Source organism: Olea europaea, chromosome 18 (genome assembly GCF_002742605.1).
Source record: "Olea europaea var. sylvestris chromosome 18, O_europaea_v1, whole genome shotgun sequence".
In the NCBI taxonomy this organism is placed as follows: Eukaryota; Viridiplantae; Streptophyta; class Magnoliopsida; order Lamiales; family Oleaceae; genus Olea; species Olea europaea.
Window position 1 is genome coordinate 22,639,068 of NC_036254.1, and position 15,996 is coordinate 22,655,063.

The 15,996-nt window shown below is 35.2% G+C and overlaps 2 protein-coding genes across 2 annotated transcripts; both read left to right on the forward strand.

Annotated features, from left to right (window-relative positions):
• Window positions 1-66: 66 nt before the first annotated feature.
• Window positions 67-5,238, forward strand: LOC111367804 (probable Histone-lysine N-methyltransferase ATXR5). The gene is made up of 7 exons (XM_022988866.1): window positions 67-650; window positions 889-969; window positions 1,906-2,135; window positions 2,209-2,309; window positions 2,396-2,608; window positions 2,772-4,543; window positions 4,766-5,238. The coding sequence occupies exons 1-6, from the start codon at window positions 314-316 to the stop codon at window positions 2,929-2,931; spliced, it is 1,122 nt and encodes a 373-aa protein (XP_022844634.1). The 5' UTR covers window positions 67-313; the 3' UTR covers window positions 2,932-4,543; window positions 4,766-5,238.
• An 8,399-nt stretch (window positions 5,239-13,637) lies between these two features.
• Window positions 13,638-15,490, forward strand: LOC111367805. Its single transcript, XM_022988867.1, has 3 exons — window positions 13,638-13,883; window positions 13,956-14,148; window positions 15,163-15,490. Exons 1-3 carry the CDS (start codon window positions 13,746-13,748, stop codon window positions 15,462-15,464), a joined length of 633 nt encoding a protein of 210 aa, XP_022844635.1. The 5' UTR covers window positions 13,638-13,745; the 3' UTR covers window positions 15,465-15,490.
• Window positions 15,491-15,996: the final 506 nt, after the last annotated feature.

Consider the following 15,996-nt stretch of genomic DNA (forward strand, 5'->3'; position numbering starts at 1 on the left):
ATTACCAAAATAACATAGAGATGCAAGAAGTGTTTCAACTTTCAATTCCAAACGGCTAAATTAGCGAAAATTTCGAATAAAGCACACGCCACCTTGTCTACGCACAGCCAGTGCACGTTAGTATTCCCACTCACAATCTGCCACGTCACCCAAACGCCACCTCCTATTCCCCCGCGACCTCCACCCACCCCAACCCCTTCCCTTCCCTGAAACCTCACTGTTTACAGATAAAGAAATATATATCCACGGAGGCTTAATTTTCATTCCAAATTCACCCTTAGAACATTAATTATATCCAATTTTGTCCTCTCAAATGGCGCCGTCATTCAGCTCGGCGGCTCAGGGAAACCAGCCAAGCCCGCAGCTCGGAGCTGACCGGAAGAGGCAAAAGTACAGGTCGATGAAAGAGATCATGAAGGTGGCGAAGCGGGTGGTATTGGTGGAGAATGAGGAGTCTGATGACGGCGATTATTACACTCGTGTGGCTTGCGATCAATGCGGCTCGGGAGAGCGAGCCGAGGAGCTCTTGCTTTGTGACAAATGCGATAAAGGGTATCATATGCTCTGTCTTCGACCCATCGTGGTCCGCGTCCCTATCGGGCCTTGGTTCTGCCCGGAATGCTCTGACGATCAAGATCGTCCCCTTAAAAGTATAAAAAGTCCAATCTTTATCTACATAAATGAATACCGGCTGTGGATAAAAATTTATGTGTATATAATTATGCACGAATTTGTGTGTGTGTTTGCAATTGACTGATTGTATTTGTATGCATACGAGTATCTATGTGCAAATGTATGCGAAATTCTCAGTTTGTGGGTGTAGTTACGATGGTGAGAGATAAATGCAGGTATTATTGATTTAGATATCCGGCGTGGTCTGTTATGCAGGCTTTACACAGAAGAAGATTATCGATTTCTTTAGGATTCAGAAATGCAGGGAACTGGTGGAGAACTGCGCGTGGTCTCAAGGTAGAATTATTGTAACCATTTTATCATGAGAATTATTTAAGTTTTGGTCAGGAATTTTCTGAGTTATGTTATATTAAAATCTTCTGTCTGTGTGTTGGGGTGGAGGGGGATCAGTATTATGCTTTAAGTTTGGTGTGAATATTTGGAAATAACCTGATCTGTTCAATTAGCTTAATCCTGAAATTGTAATGAAAATACAACTAAAATGCATTACTATAAGCAAAAAATGCAGTTTTCTTGGGCCGAGATTCAGATTTCTAATGAAATTAGAATGCATCATTACAATTAATAAATGCATTCTTCTAGCCATAAGTTATGTTCCTTATCGTTACAACTTTGTACCACAATGTAACCTAGCAAGCACTGGAATGAAGGCAGCTAATACACTGGTAAAAAAAGATTAAATTTACTGAAGTTTTTCCGCCCATGTCAATAATATCATCTAAATTTGACATTTACTTCTTCATGGATTGGTTATATTTTGTGGAAAAGGAAACTTCATTGATGTGTGTTAGCAAGATCATAGGCTATCATTTCATGCCTGCTAGCACATGTTGGACGAAAACACATCCTGCATTTGGAAGTGTCTGCACTGCAAGTTACCGAAATTTGCTGATATTTATGAAGTCTATCGAACCCATGGCAAAGAGTATAATACAGAAGTCCTTTGGTTTTTCTTTTAGTTATCTGAAGTATCTTTTGGATGGTTTAATTTAAAGACTTAGTGATAAGTTTGCCTATCGTTTATGTAAAGCTTTTTCAATAAAGCAGCTAAGAGTGTGAACTGAGATTTTGGAGCATTTTTGCATCTTCTATATGTATCCAATAGAAGTTTGTTATTAAATACATATTGTCCATGCATTAACAAGTTCTTTGCACTGTTCTTCTTGTACGTGTTCTACACATCCAATAAAAGTTTTTTGACCTTGAATCCAGATGTCAAAAAACGTCGCAGAAGGTCTAATACATTAGTTTTCCACAAGAAACGGAGAAGGATATTGCCTCATGTTCCTTCTGAAGACCCCACCCGAAGGCTAGTACAAATGGGATCTCTTGCATCTGCATTGACTGCTCACAACATGGAATTCAGCAATGAGCTTACTTACATGCCAGGCATGGCTCCCAGATCAGCCAATCAGGCTGAGTTTGAAAATGGTGGAATGCAGGTTTAATTACTTTTCTCTGATTAATCAGCTAATTCTAAAATTTTTGAATTTTCACAAGGTTTCTTTTAATTAGGTTCTTTCTAAAGAAGATACTGAGACATTGGAGTTGTGTAGAAGTATGTACAAAAGAGGCGAATGCCCTCCTCTTATTGTAACTTTTGATTCTTGTGAAGGGTACTTCTTTATTCCTCTTTTCTCTCATTCAATAGCCCTTGCGTGATATATATTCACATGCAATGTGACCTTGTTGAATGTTGCAGCTATACAGTAGAAGCAGATGGTCCAATAAAGGACATGACATTCATTGCAGAGTATACAGGAGACGTGGATTACATTAAGAATCGGGAACAGGATGATTGTGATAGCATGATGACCCTTCTTCTAGCTACTGACCCATCGAAAAGTCTTGTTGTCTGCCCTGATAAACGTGGAAACATTGCTCGTTTTATTAATGGCATAAATAATTATACACCGTAAGCCATTGAGCCACATCCTTTGTCTCCTTGAACCATGTATCTTTCCCTGATTTTCTGCTTATAGCATGACATTCGACATAATCTAAATGCAGAATTCTCTCTTATTCATGTCATTTCCAATATTCACCTATAGTTCTTGAAACCAGTCAATTCTGTGCAGGGAGGGCCGGAAGAAGCAGAACGTTAAATGTGTGAGATACTGCGTTAATGGCGAATGCCGTGTACTATTGGTTGCAACTCGTGACATCACAAAGGGAGAGAGGCTATATTATGATTATAATGGATATGAGCACGAATACCCAACCCATAATTTTGTCTAAGTTTTGACATACAATATTTCTTTAATCAGTACTCAGAGTAGTGAATTCCTTATTCTAATCACACCCTCAGTAGATACATAAACCAAAATTTTCTCCCATTGTATTTATCGTGGGCTCCTGGCCAATTAAGCAGCATTGAAAAAGAAATAGTTAGCAGAGGGAACTTTCTATAGATTTAGCGCATATGTAAGGTAGAAAATTTAGTCTGCTCATACCATTGTCCTTTCATGTACAACAGCTACATTTGACGAACATAATTTATATAGTTGGTTTGAGCTCCTCTCAGTTTTATTTGCGCTTCAGCGTTTCTTCTCGTTCTATAAAATGTGGCATTCTTTGTTAATCTCCCCTTCTACTCCATATTTGGATGCAATGTCAATACTCAGATTCAACAATTTTCTGGTACTCAGTCTCTAGAAGTGAGTGGATATATTTATATCCCCTCCCATTTTCGAATTTTTTAAAATTCCTTACTGATGCATTATCTTGTTTGGGGTATGAACATAAGTATTTTATTGGTGCTCTATATTCTGATTCAAATTGAGTGTTTAGATTTGACAATATTCTGATGGGTGATTTTTACTATTCGGCGAGTGATGCATTTTAAATATCTCAAGGTTACTTTTTTTCATTATCAATTTTTTTTCCCAAATAAATAAATTATAAAGTTGCTGTCCTGTTTCTCCACTTACAATACCCCATAAACCCAACTGAAATCAAGTATTGAACCAGTTGAAGTCCTTTTATCATAACACTAACGAAGGATAGATTCTATATTTTGTATTTCAACAGCATATTTTAACATTGAAAATCATTGTGATGATTAATATTTTATGTACGACGAACTCATTGTTTGGATTGGTTGCTCTTGTTTGAAATTCTTTGCAGTTTGCACATCCTATTTTTTTAATTCTAGTTTTTTGACTTGACCTCTCCTTTACTTGGAGATCCTGAAATTTTATTTAGTTGTTTTTGTGGTTTCATTCGTGCTACTTATGGCACTCGCCCTCCTCTTTCCCCTCCTAACCCTAAGAAAAAGGATTAATTACCTTGTACTTTCAGATGGGCTAGTAACATCCTATCATTTTCTAAGTGCTATATTTACTTTTCGTCAACAATAAATAACAACCTTCATAGGTATAGCTAAGAAAAACCTTGATAGGTATATAGCTCAATCATCTTCAATAAAATACTTTTTGTTCCTTATTTTGAGTAATTATCGAGGCAGCAGTTCAGTAATGGAACAGGACATTGACAAATTTAGCTCTTACTGTTGCTGAATAGATGCATATCTGTTCCTTGGCATTCAGTCCTTCATTGTCCATGTTGTGCTCATTGTAAATGTCATAGGAAGGATGAAGAAGTTGCAGCACTTTAAAATAAATGTTGCACAAGAAAGCAAAGAATGACCTTCTACCTCAAGAGCGTCAAGGAAGAGGCCATCAGTATTGCCTTTGACGATGTACTTTGAATAATGATCTTCGTCTTTTCTTAGGTTGAACTTCAACCTATGGACAGTATGTTCTAGAATGTATGAAGATGGTGAGCGACAAAGGAACCATCAGTGTAGCATTTGAAGCTGCAAATCCGCATGGAGATTATTTATCCCAAGGTTGGTGAGCATTCTGAAAACATTCACATAATTTATCTGTCACATCCACACACGACAGTATTTTAAGAGGCTGCATTTTATGTTGATGCACTTAGACTTACTCGTTAATTTTTCTTGCCCCCGATGATTTCTCCAACTCAAGGAATTTAAGCACTTGTTATTTATTACCCGTTCTTTGGTTTTTAGCTAGGTGAATATTTAAATCTGCCACATTCATTATAGGTGGGCTGGAGTTCTACTTCAGAAAAGATTTACTGTTGAATCAGTGTTTTGAGACAAAATCTACAATGAAGAAGGCAGCTGCCAGAACAGATATTCATCCATTGCAGGTCCAACAAGCGCAAATATTTAACCATAGCAACACATTGTGTAATGCACAGATTCCATCTTGTTTTTGTTTCAAATGTATAAAATACCAGTCACCATTCATGTTCGTGCTGCTTCTCTCTGAAGATGAATGGAAGAGATTCATGGTATGACAAAAAGGATGTGAAAATATATGGAGCAATACAAAATTTTCATTTTCATATTGACTATTTACATTATTGGGAGTTTCCATGTCAGGCATATCCAACTCAAGTCTTCATTTTAGAGAAGGGTGCTGGTTCACATCATGCTTTCCTAACCTGTTGTTTCAGGTTTAGCTGTAATATGGTTTATGATAATTGAATAATACAAATTACTGCATTCTATCATTATGGTTTTGACGTAGACAAGTATTTCACTTGCATAAATTCCTTCCATGTTCATTCTGTATCCTGTGTGTCAATTATTTCTTTACTCTCTTCAATGCATAGTAAAATAATTAATTTGTTTGATTATCACTTTATTATTTGGAATTTCTTGCTTATAAAAGTAGTTATATCTTATTCCAGTGCTGTATATGTGCCTAACAAGAAAAATGATGAAAGTGTAGAAGTCTTGGTTCAATTCTTACCGTATGCAAGTCCATGGATGATATGAACTGTTCAAACAAGAACTCCTGAACAACGAACGAGCAATTCAAGGATTGGAGTGATAATAAAACTGAATCTTGGAACAGGAAGGGTCAACATGATTCTGAGTAGCAACATGAGGTATCTGCAATTGAAGAAGTCAAGAAAATTTTGATCATCTCGATACATGGAAACCTATGCTGACAGCAGCTGGAGGAGGGGCTAGAGATAATAAGAAACAGGTGGATCCAAAATGTAGTAGAAAAGGAAAAAACGCTTCATTGTCTTGTCAAAATAAAGGGAATAGAAGAAGAAGAGAGGAGGTTCAAAAATGCTAAAAAGAATGTTCTAACAACATAACCATGGGTGGCATATTGGGTAAGTAGTTGATCGACTAAATTTTAGCTTCTTTTTTATAAAATTCTTCCAGGAAATTCTGATGTGGAGGATTCAACAGATGAGGCTACAAATATTCTATTGAGATGGGTTACAGGTAAAACCTAAGCTCACTTCTATGCATAATAATTATTACTTGCAAAATACCTCTGATGAGTTGCTTCCTCAACTTGAAAAGTTATACTCGAAATATGAGAGCTAAAGAATCTAACCTGTTGATGTAGAAATTTTTCGTATTGTAAGCTTGAATTATTGAAATTTGAGTTGGTTAATTTTGTTTGTTTTACTACAATATTATCCAATGCTGCTATGTATATGTTCAGTGATTAATGAAGATCACATTTGAAAATGTAACAGGCTTGAAAAAAATTTGTGATTGCGTAAAATGATGAATGCCAAAGAAGGCTCAGATGGAATGCTTTAAAGCCAGAAATTGACTCATGATAGATTTGTGCATGACATTTCTGGCTATGTTTAGGGAAAGTCTTAAGACGTGCCTTTGTGCTCAAACCAGGGGTACGTAGAGACACTACCAAAAAAAAAAAAAAAAAATGGCTCCACTAACCAAAGGTTTAGTAACCAATAAAACATGGTTGCTATAAAACATGTTCAGCAACCAACTAATGGTGGGTATAGGTTTTGGTCTATTAAAATTGGACAAATTTTGTTTTGTTCTATTGTGACCAAATTATGGTCGCCGTTTTAGAGAATTAGGGGCCATACATTTGATTGGTTGGTAATGGTAGTGCAGAAAAAGAACAAAAAAATTTTCGCGTATGATACCCACTCTAGCGACCACTGAATGGTCCCAACTCCTAGTCTTCTGCAACCGTCGATGTCATGGTCGCTAAAATATGTGACACAATTTTATCCCAGTTTTTCATTTGGTTTTTGCATCTTTTAGCGACCAAAGGCGATGGTTGCTGACACTACACCACAAAAGCGACCACTGAATGGTCCCACATCCCAGTCTTCCCCAAACATCGATTTTCTGGTCACTAAGATATTTGACGCAATTTTATCCCCATTTTTTTCATTTGGTTTTTGCATGTTTTAGCGATCAAAGGCAATGGTTGCTGACACTACATCACAAAAGCAACCACTCAATTGTCCCAGATCCCAGTCTTCTGCAACCATCGATGTCATGGTCGCTAAAATATTTGGCACAACTTTATCCCGCCTTTTCATTTGGTTTTTGCATGTTTTAGCGATCAAAGGCGATGGTTGCTACACTACACCACAAAAGTGATCACTAAATGGTCTCAGATCCTAGTCTTTTGCAACCATCGATGTCATGGTCGCTAAAATATTCGGCGCAATTTTATCCCGCTTTTTTCATTTGGTTTTTGAAAGACATTGTCACGGGAGATACAAAGAACACATAAGTGCATGTAATAAAAAATATAAATAGTTAAAATTGGATGGAAAAGATCCACTACAATGTAAGCCATCAATTGTTAAATCACAAGAGGATTGGGAATGGATGTGTGCACATTTTGAAAGTGATAAGTTTTTGGTATGTTAAGTTATTATACTACTTTACAGTATTGTTAATTAAAGCAGAATGAATGAGAAGCCAAATTACTCACTTTAAGATATTGTTGTTGGTTTTAAGAAATGATCTGTAGCTAGGAAATTCAATCATTCGAAGCTTCTTTATAATCACCATGGAGGGACTAGATCATTTACTGCAACTAGGGAAGCACTGGTAATCCAATAGACTTAATCTCTTGCACTTTTAATAATTAGTTTTTGTTAAACATGTTGACTTCTAGAGTGAGTATTGGTTTGGCTTATTAAGCAATCAAAGTTGGTTGGTTAAATTGCATACAATTTTCTTAAGCTGAAATGTTTTATTAATTGTTGTTAATAAATATCTCTAGTCTACTTATCATTGCTCACTATATTAGAATTATAACCCTTTGGATTTAAATGATGAATTAGGTGTTTTTTTCCCCAGTTTAGGCTTGAGTATGAGGCTTCTTCTAATATTTTAAATTTGTTTCCTTTAGTTGAAATAGGAATAATTAACTGTCTTTTGGTTGATCGGACGTAATTATTTCGTGTTTAATTTTACTCGACTATTTTAACTTCTAACTGCGCTTCATAGAATACATATTCAGAAAGTAGACTTGATTTTTGAAAATGATGAATTTAGTTAAAAAAATAAAAATAAAATAGAACAAAGAGGTGACATTATAATGTTGGCCGATTTCTAGGAGGAGTATTAACATGTTTTCTATCCCTTGACTATCATTAAATGTTCTTGAAATGTTGATAGATATGTTTTTCAGTTACTAAGGCCATAGTTTTGTGGGATATGTTCGGTTGAATTTTAACCTAGACAGGTTTTATTCTCTTACTACTTTGGTAACATGTTGAGGTAATCAAATATTTGCTAATTCGACTTTATTATGACATTTTCTCCACCCCATTCAGTCGACAAATGAATAATTAGTTGGACATATTGAATTGTTTAGGAGGATGCATTTCACATCAAAAGGATGGGATAACCAACTAGTCGAGTCTTGATATGTAAGTTACATAATTTATTACACGAATATCTTTACATTACTATTATTTATTTTAACAATCGTTTTCTATTGTATGACAGATAGAAATGGTAGAGTTACAGCAATCATAAGTAGAGCTTGAAGATGAAGCATCTATAATGGATGAAGCAGAAATATATGTTCAAGTTCTTGGTAAGAGTGCTGGGACTATTTTTGGGATTGGACCTGCTCCACGTAAATCATACAGCAACATAGTTATAGCTCTCCTTAAATTGATGCAACATTTGGAAATTCTTACAAAACTAGATAAAGAGAAGGATAAAGCTATTAGTGAGCTTACACAAAGTCTCGAACAACAAGCGTTACTTATCTAGAGCTTTGTTGCACGAATGGACATCTTCCTATAGAACCAACCAATGATCCACCTCCATCGCCTCCACCATCGCCATTAGTTGGTGTTGCAATACTATGATTATTTTATTGAAGTTACAATTTATCTTTTTCGTGGTTAAATATTAGACATTTACGATTATACATTAACTATTAGTAGTTATCTGCACAATATAATTTTCTTTTGCTGCGACATATTATTTGTTAAATTTAATATTCTATTGCTTTCAATATTGCTAGATTAGTAATTGTGATGGTTGAAAATTGAAATATTGAACAAATTATTAGCAGGAACAAAAAGGATTTAATATAAAAGCATTGATACATACGTCTAGCAACCACATATTGGTTGATAATATCTATTCTACAACAAAAAATTATGGTCATTGAAAAATAAGGAAAAATTGTTATCCTTCACCAACCAATGATTGGTCACTATAGTTATCAATGTTTACCGACCAACGATTTGTCAGCACTATTCACCTACCATAGGTTGGTGGCTATTTCATTATCTTCACCAACCAATTATTTGTTGTTGTTAGTGAGAAAATATTTTGTTCTAATATATTTACCTACCAACGTGTGGTCGCGAAAGGGTATAAGCAACAAATTTTTAACAATTATGAGCGACCAAAACATAATCCTTTTTGCGACCATGTTGGTCGCTAAATATATAACACTCAGGGACTATCTTTCTTGGTCGCAAAAGACATTTGATGACAGTAAATCAACAAATTATTCAATTTATTAGCTACCAAAAATCAAACCCTATCGCGACCAATATGTGGTCGTTGGAGATGACATGTACAACGACCATCTATACTGGCCGCTAAAAAATTTACCAACGGCAAATTTACGACCATTAAGCGACCACAAATATATGGTCGCAAAATGGCTCCAACGACCATGAAAGAACTTTTAGCGTTTTTTGTAGTGAGAGTGATATTTCAAGTTGCATGTAAACGTCAGCTAATGCTAATATCTTCTTAGAGGTTTTCCACTTTCGTGTATTGACGACATTAATTTCTTTAATTCTTGATTCCGTCACCCAAATCATATAACCATTTAGCTCGTTTGTCATTAACAATGAACAAGATATCGGATTTCTCATATACCAATTTGTTGTAATAATATGTGAGAAAAGAAATATGGCACAATATGAAATAATTAATCACAAACTCAAGAACAAAATATTTGTGGAGAAAATGAGAATTCACTAAAACATAGAAAAAGAATAAAATGATTTTGTTTTTTAATTTGTCTAACTTGTAATTAGGTTAAACAACCTATCTAACTTGTAGAGAAGAGCTAAATATATATAGGAAACAAATAAAGGACGTCCGTAACCCTAGTCTTGGTATTGTAGAAGGAAAAGAATGCTGAAAACGTGTGTAAAACACAAAAACGGGGCCTTGGCCAGATGAACATGTGCTCTAGTGCCAAGCGGGTGTCGCCCCGCCGCTCATGTGTCCAGTTGATGCCAGACGGGCACCAACTTAATTGCTTTGGATACTTGAGTTTCAATTGAGGCGAGCATACTTGCGCTAAAAATCCCTTCCTGATTCATATCTTGATATCTCTTCAAACCCAACACAAATTACAACTCCCAATTTGGCTTTCAAATAGAACTTCAACTAGAATTTGCCAAATAGATTTCCAAAATAACATTATTCTTAAGTCGACTTTAAGTAGAATTCACAATTATCTTTCAAATAGAGTTCCGATCACTAACATCATTAGTATCCCAAGTCCTTGTCATTTAACCTACAATGTTATTAGTGTGAAGAGACTTGAAAATATGTAACTATGTCAATCTTGTGACCATCATCGGATTAGTTCGGTGTGGCGCACTATGCCTTAAGAGAAATAATGAGTAAAACTGAAATTATTCTTTAACTAATCCACTGAGGGAAAATATTGCATATCAAATGTTTATTGTACTATTTTTTATCAATTAATATGGCAATTTGTTTGGCAGTGTTTGACATAATTGGTTCAACAATTACTCCAACCACAATATTACATGTAATGTTAAATGTTTTATGGTAATGCTTATAGAGGTTGGACAAAAGTAGTACACTAATACAGGATAATTAGTGCTTAAATAGTTAAAAACAGTCTACATTGATGTTTTAAAGTCAACTAGTGACACTTAACCTAAGTTTAATCGAAAAAAGGCGAAGCTTACACCCTACCCTACAATTCAATTTCTTTCCAAACCCTTAAAATCATTTCCCATATATTTTCCCTCTCTCCATCTTCTCTTTTCTCAATATCTCTACCTACCACAGCCACTTACGAAGCAGCCACACACTCTCTAATCTAGCGAGGAAAGACAACACAGTGTAACCTCGCACCACCACTCATCTCTACGTTGACGTAGCTCTCTTCTATTGAAGTGGTATTGCAGTCGCACCCATATCTCCCATCATTTGTTGATGCAAGGGTCGTCACGCGTAGCTCGTAGAGGTGTTGTGCCATCATTGTTTGTGATTTTGTATCGATTTGTGTACCAACATTGACCATGGTTTGCGATTTGTTGCTTGTGGCTAGCATAGTTTGAGATGATTTTTTGGACGTGAAGGATGGCTACCAAGCTAAATTTGGTTGGGTTCTATTGCAGGGGCGGACCCAGACCATTCGAACTGTGGGGTCAAATTTTTTTTTCGAACAACGTATCATAAACAAAAAGGAAAAATCGGTTGTTTGCTGTTCATGTTCGATATTTGCACTTTGGGAAGAAATCGGTGGATTATATGATATATTTATGGACTAAATAATGAATATGGACCATGTGATGTGGATATAAATTTTTAGGATTTGGACTTTTTGGAATAGAAAATTAAGTTTTCAGCAAAAAATTAAAATAAACAAAATTCATGGTTTGGTGAGGTTGGGGGTATTTTAATAATGATTGTGTTGTTAGATCTCGTGCTGATGGTGGTAGCCTTCGTGGCGATGGTACAGAGATTGTGGTAGTAGGTGGGATGTTACTAGTGGATCTCATGATGTTGGTGGTGATGAATATAACGGTGGTGGTAGTTGTCAAGGTGGTGGTGCAAAGGTTGTGATAGTAGGTGGGATGGGATATGGTGGTGCTGGGTGTTTTATGCCAATTATTTGGTTGATTGTGACAAATAATTGATTAATCCTTGTCAAAGAAATAATATGATCGTGATTCAGATTTTATTAAGTTGTGATCGAGAAATAATTTTGACCAATTAATTTAATATTTTGTGATCATAAAATAAGTTGTGACTTGTAAAATTTACGATTTGTGGTCAAGATATAATATTTGTGGCTGATGACAGTGGTGAGGTGGTCGTTACAAATGATTTGATTGATTGTGATTATTAAATTGATTAATCTATGACCAATTAAAAAGATAATTTGTGAACAAAAAATAATGTGTGATATAAAAATTTGTTAATCTGTGATCGATAATTTGTGACTGTATAATAAGTTGTGATTTATAATATTTTTGATTTGTGACGAATAAATAAATCGTGACTTATAATTTTTTTATTTGTGACTGATAAACAAACCGTAACCTATAAATTTTTTAAATTGTGACCATAAAATAATTTGATATAGAATTTCAGATTTGTGACCAAAAAGTAATAAACAACTAAACAAATCGTTAATTTGTGACCAAATAGTATAAATCTGTGACCTAAATATATTTAATTAATAAAATAATTAATTAATTAAATCATAAATAAATTTTAATACAAATCTGATTTTTGAAATTTGAAACTTGCTTTCTTGATTTTGAAATGTGTAATACTTAAATTCTTATTTATGAATTTTTCCATTTACTTTTTTGTCAAAAGGGTTGTCAACCTAGTTGCGTCGGATATGGCTTAAGCATGACCCATGTCCTTCATGTGCTAGGCCAACCTAGTGGCCTAATAAGTATATAGATATAGTTGCCTTTCATAAGGTGGTCGAATTGGTGGAGTAGCTGAGTGCAGAGGTCTTTGGTCATGAGTTCGATTCCTTTTACCAACACTTTCTCGATCGATCCTGTCGCACAGGATTTGCCTAGTGTAGTTTACCTAATTGGCATTATTTGCAGGTTATTGCGTCAATCCGAGGGTTTACTCAGTGTGCACCCGAAGAATAGCAGTTGCGGGTTTCCCCGTCATAAAAAAAAAAATTATATAGACGTAGTTATTCAAATTTTACAGTAATTTCTTAAAATGATTTTATTCAAAAATTATTCTAAAATTAATAAATAAAAATAAAAAAGGCAAAATGAGAATTTTGTCCTAGTCTCCTAAAGGAGCCAACCTGTACTGGTCATGAGCCTTGGAACCTTGACATTAGGCTAGACCACAATATGACCACTGCAGAGCCTACCAAACCATGCCATATTTAAGACGCGACGTTTAGCTCTTAAAACAATTCAGCCTATATTGACTACACCCTCGTTCTAATCTATCGTCGAACCATTCGGTAATATAGAGTTTCTATTTGATTTAAATAAAAATTAAGTTTTTAATAGATTTTGATAAAAATTGATGGAATGTATGGTAAAAAGATTGTGAATCACATAAAATGTATATAAAATTAATTTTTGATTTTAATTTAAATTTTAATCTACTTTTTAAATTGAACCAAACAGGAGCAAAGGATATTCTTTCCAAGATCTCCCAAGAAGCATACGAGAAACAGGGAAAAAAAATGGAAGCTTCTTGAAAACAGAAAATATGATCCCTTAACTATCATTTTCATGGTATTTGAAAACTGCTGGATATTTTCTTATCTTGGAAGACCTTGTGCCCACAATCTGTGTTGCTGTCTTATCGTGACGTCAACTGTCACTAGATACACGTAACTCCACCCCCAGAATATGCTCATATATATGAACAGCAAGATTATGTTCAGAATGCAAACTGTATTCCGCATCAAATTCTACTTCCAAAATAGAAAGAAAAAGAAGCTCCACAGAAATAAAGGAAAAAAATGGGTAGTTTTGAAGAGGAGAATCTGTATCAGATGGTTAATGATTTTCATGAATCAGAATCAATACCACCCCTCTTATCTTCTGCCCCACAAAGCTTTACTCTCAGTGGTCATCATACTAAATATTATGTCTTGCAGGTATATTTGAATATCACCTAATATAATTTTGATCCTGAGATTATATTCTAAAATCTTGAATTTTTTTTATAGGAGATACTTGAAAGTGGGAATAGTGCAGAAACTGATGTTCTTGAGAGTGTGATGAAGCATATGAGAAAGAAAATTGATGGTGAAAGGAGCACTACTGCACTGAAGAAGTGGCTGGTCAAGAAGTTGAGAATTGATGGCCATAAAGCAGCTCTATGTCACACCACTTGGCCTACTACTTTGAATTGTCTTGGTGGTAATTACTTCATCACTCGAAACCTATTCTACATTTGTTATAAGTTGTGGTACGTTTAATCGAATAAGTCGACCCTAAAATTGTAGGAACTAGGGATGGCAATCGAGCTCGTCGGTTCGGACCGCCCGTGACTCGGCTCGGGAAAAGCCCGAGCCGGCCCGTGAGCTCGCGAGCTTTTTTTTTTAAAAAAGAAAAAAAATTTAATTTTGAGGTTGCCTTTTAAGGCATCGACCTGTTGCCTTTTTAAGGCAGCAGCTTAGGGGAAGAGAGAGAGAGAGAGCCTTTTTTTTTTTGGGCCGAGCAACGGCTCAAGCCCGCAAAAAAGCTTGGCCATTTTAACCGGGCCGAGCCCGAGCCAAAACTTTAGGCTCACAAGCCGGCTCGGCCCGGCTTGTTTACATCCCTAGTAGGAACCACCAGACTTTCTAGTTTAAAAGTTTTTGTTAGAGACAGGGGTAGAGCCAGCACGCAACGAGTCATGACGACGCCCGTGATGGCTTCGTCGAAATTTTTTTCCCATATATTGGATGGCTGCACACTTGCCTGAATCCACTTTAGCTCACTCAAATTCTTGGATCTGCCACTAGTTAAAGAGGATGTCTATTTATTTAGTTGTAGTCTTCACTACTTATGAATTCATTTTTATAAATTGGCGGCGGCAAGACTTAAAACTTATTAATATTTAGCTAGTGATATCATGTTGAGCTATTAGAGGTGATTCAACATTATATCAGAGCTAACATATATAGCTATTGGATTCAAGTGCCCATTTATAAATATTGTACGTGTTAGGCTTTTGATAAAAACCTGCACGTGAAGGACATGTTGTGATAAAAATTTAAACTAGTGCACTTGTTCCCTCCATAATAGCAGATGAGATGGTTCAATCAATGCTAAGAATGTTGATTGTCGATTGTATTGAAAAAACTATGCTGTTTTGGCATATTCTATTGTTTCTCTTGTTGTATGTTTCATTGAACAAAAATGTGTTGTGTTTTGGAATATCTTAAACAGGTGATTATGAATACATAGAAATTATATCAGAAGATAAAAATGGGTGTGCATTGAGGGTAATAGTAGATACAGATTTCAAGTCACAGTTTGAATTGGCAAGACCCACATCAACTTTCAAAGATCTCTCCAATTTGATGCCATCAATCTTCGTCGGGACGGAACAAAAGCTGAAGAAAATTATTAGCCTTCTTTGTGCAGAAGCCACGAATTCATTTCTTGAAAGAGGTCTCCATGTACCTCCATGGAGGACAAGCACTTACATGCAGTCCAAATGGTTTTCTGCCTGTCAAAAAGGGGTATAATTTCCCAGCAAAAAAAAAAAAAAAAATGAATGAGAAAAGAGTTGATGGCATTGTTCCCTCCAACACTTCAACAATTTTGTAAAATTAGCTGGTTTCCTCTTAAAATAAGGCAGTGTTTGAATGGAGTAAAACTAGTACCAAATTAATATTTTAGTGTTTGATTGACAATTTTTTAATGGAAAATGTTTTCCAACTTTTGGTTACGTGATCATATTTTCTTCAAAAATAAGGAAAATATTTTCTTTATGGAGAGGTGACTTTTATTTTCTAGATAATTCTCTCTCTCTCTCTCTCTCATCTATCCCATATCTCTTTTATTTACCCATCAATAAAAAATGGACAATTATAATAATTTATAAGTTGAAAATTAAGTCAATCAAATACGTTTAATTAAAAATTTCCATAAAATTGAATTATCTAGAATTCATTTCCTTTCCATACAAATTCTGCACTCGCAATCAAACGCACCCTAAGTTCAACATGATATGCCAATAACAAGAAACTTTGGGCATCAAATCTGCTATTATCAGCA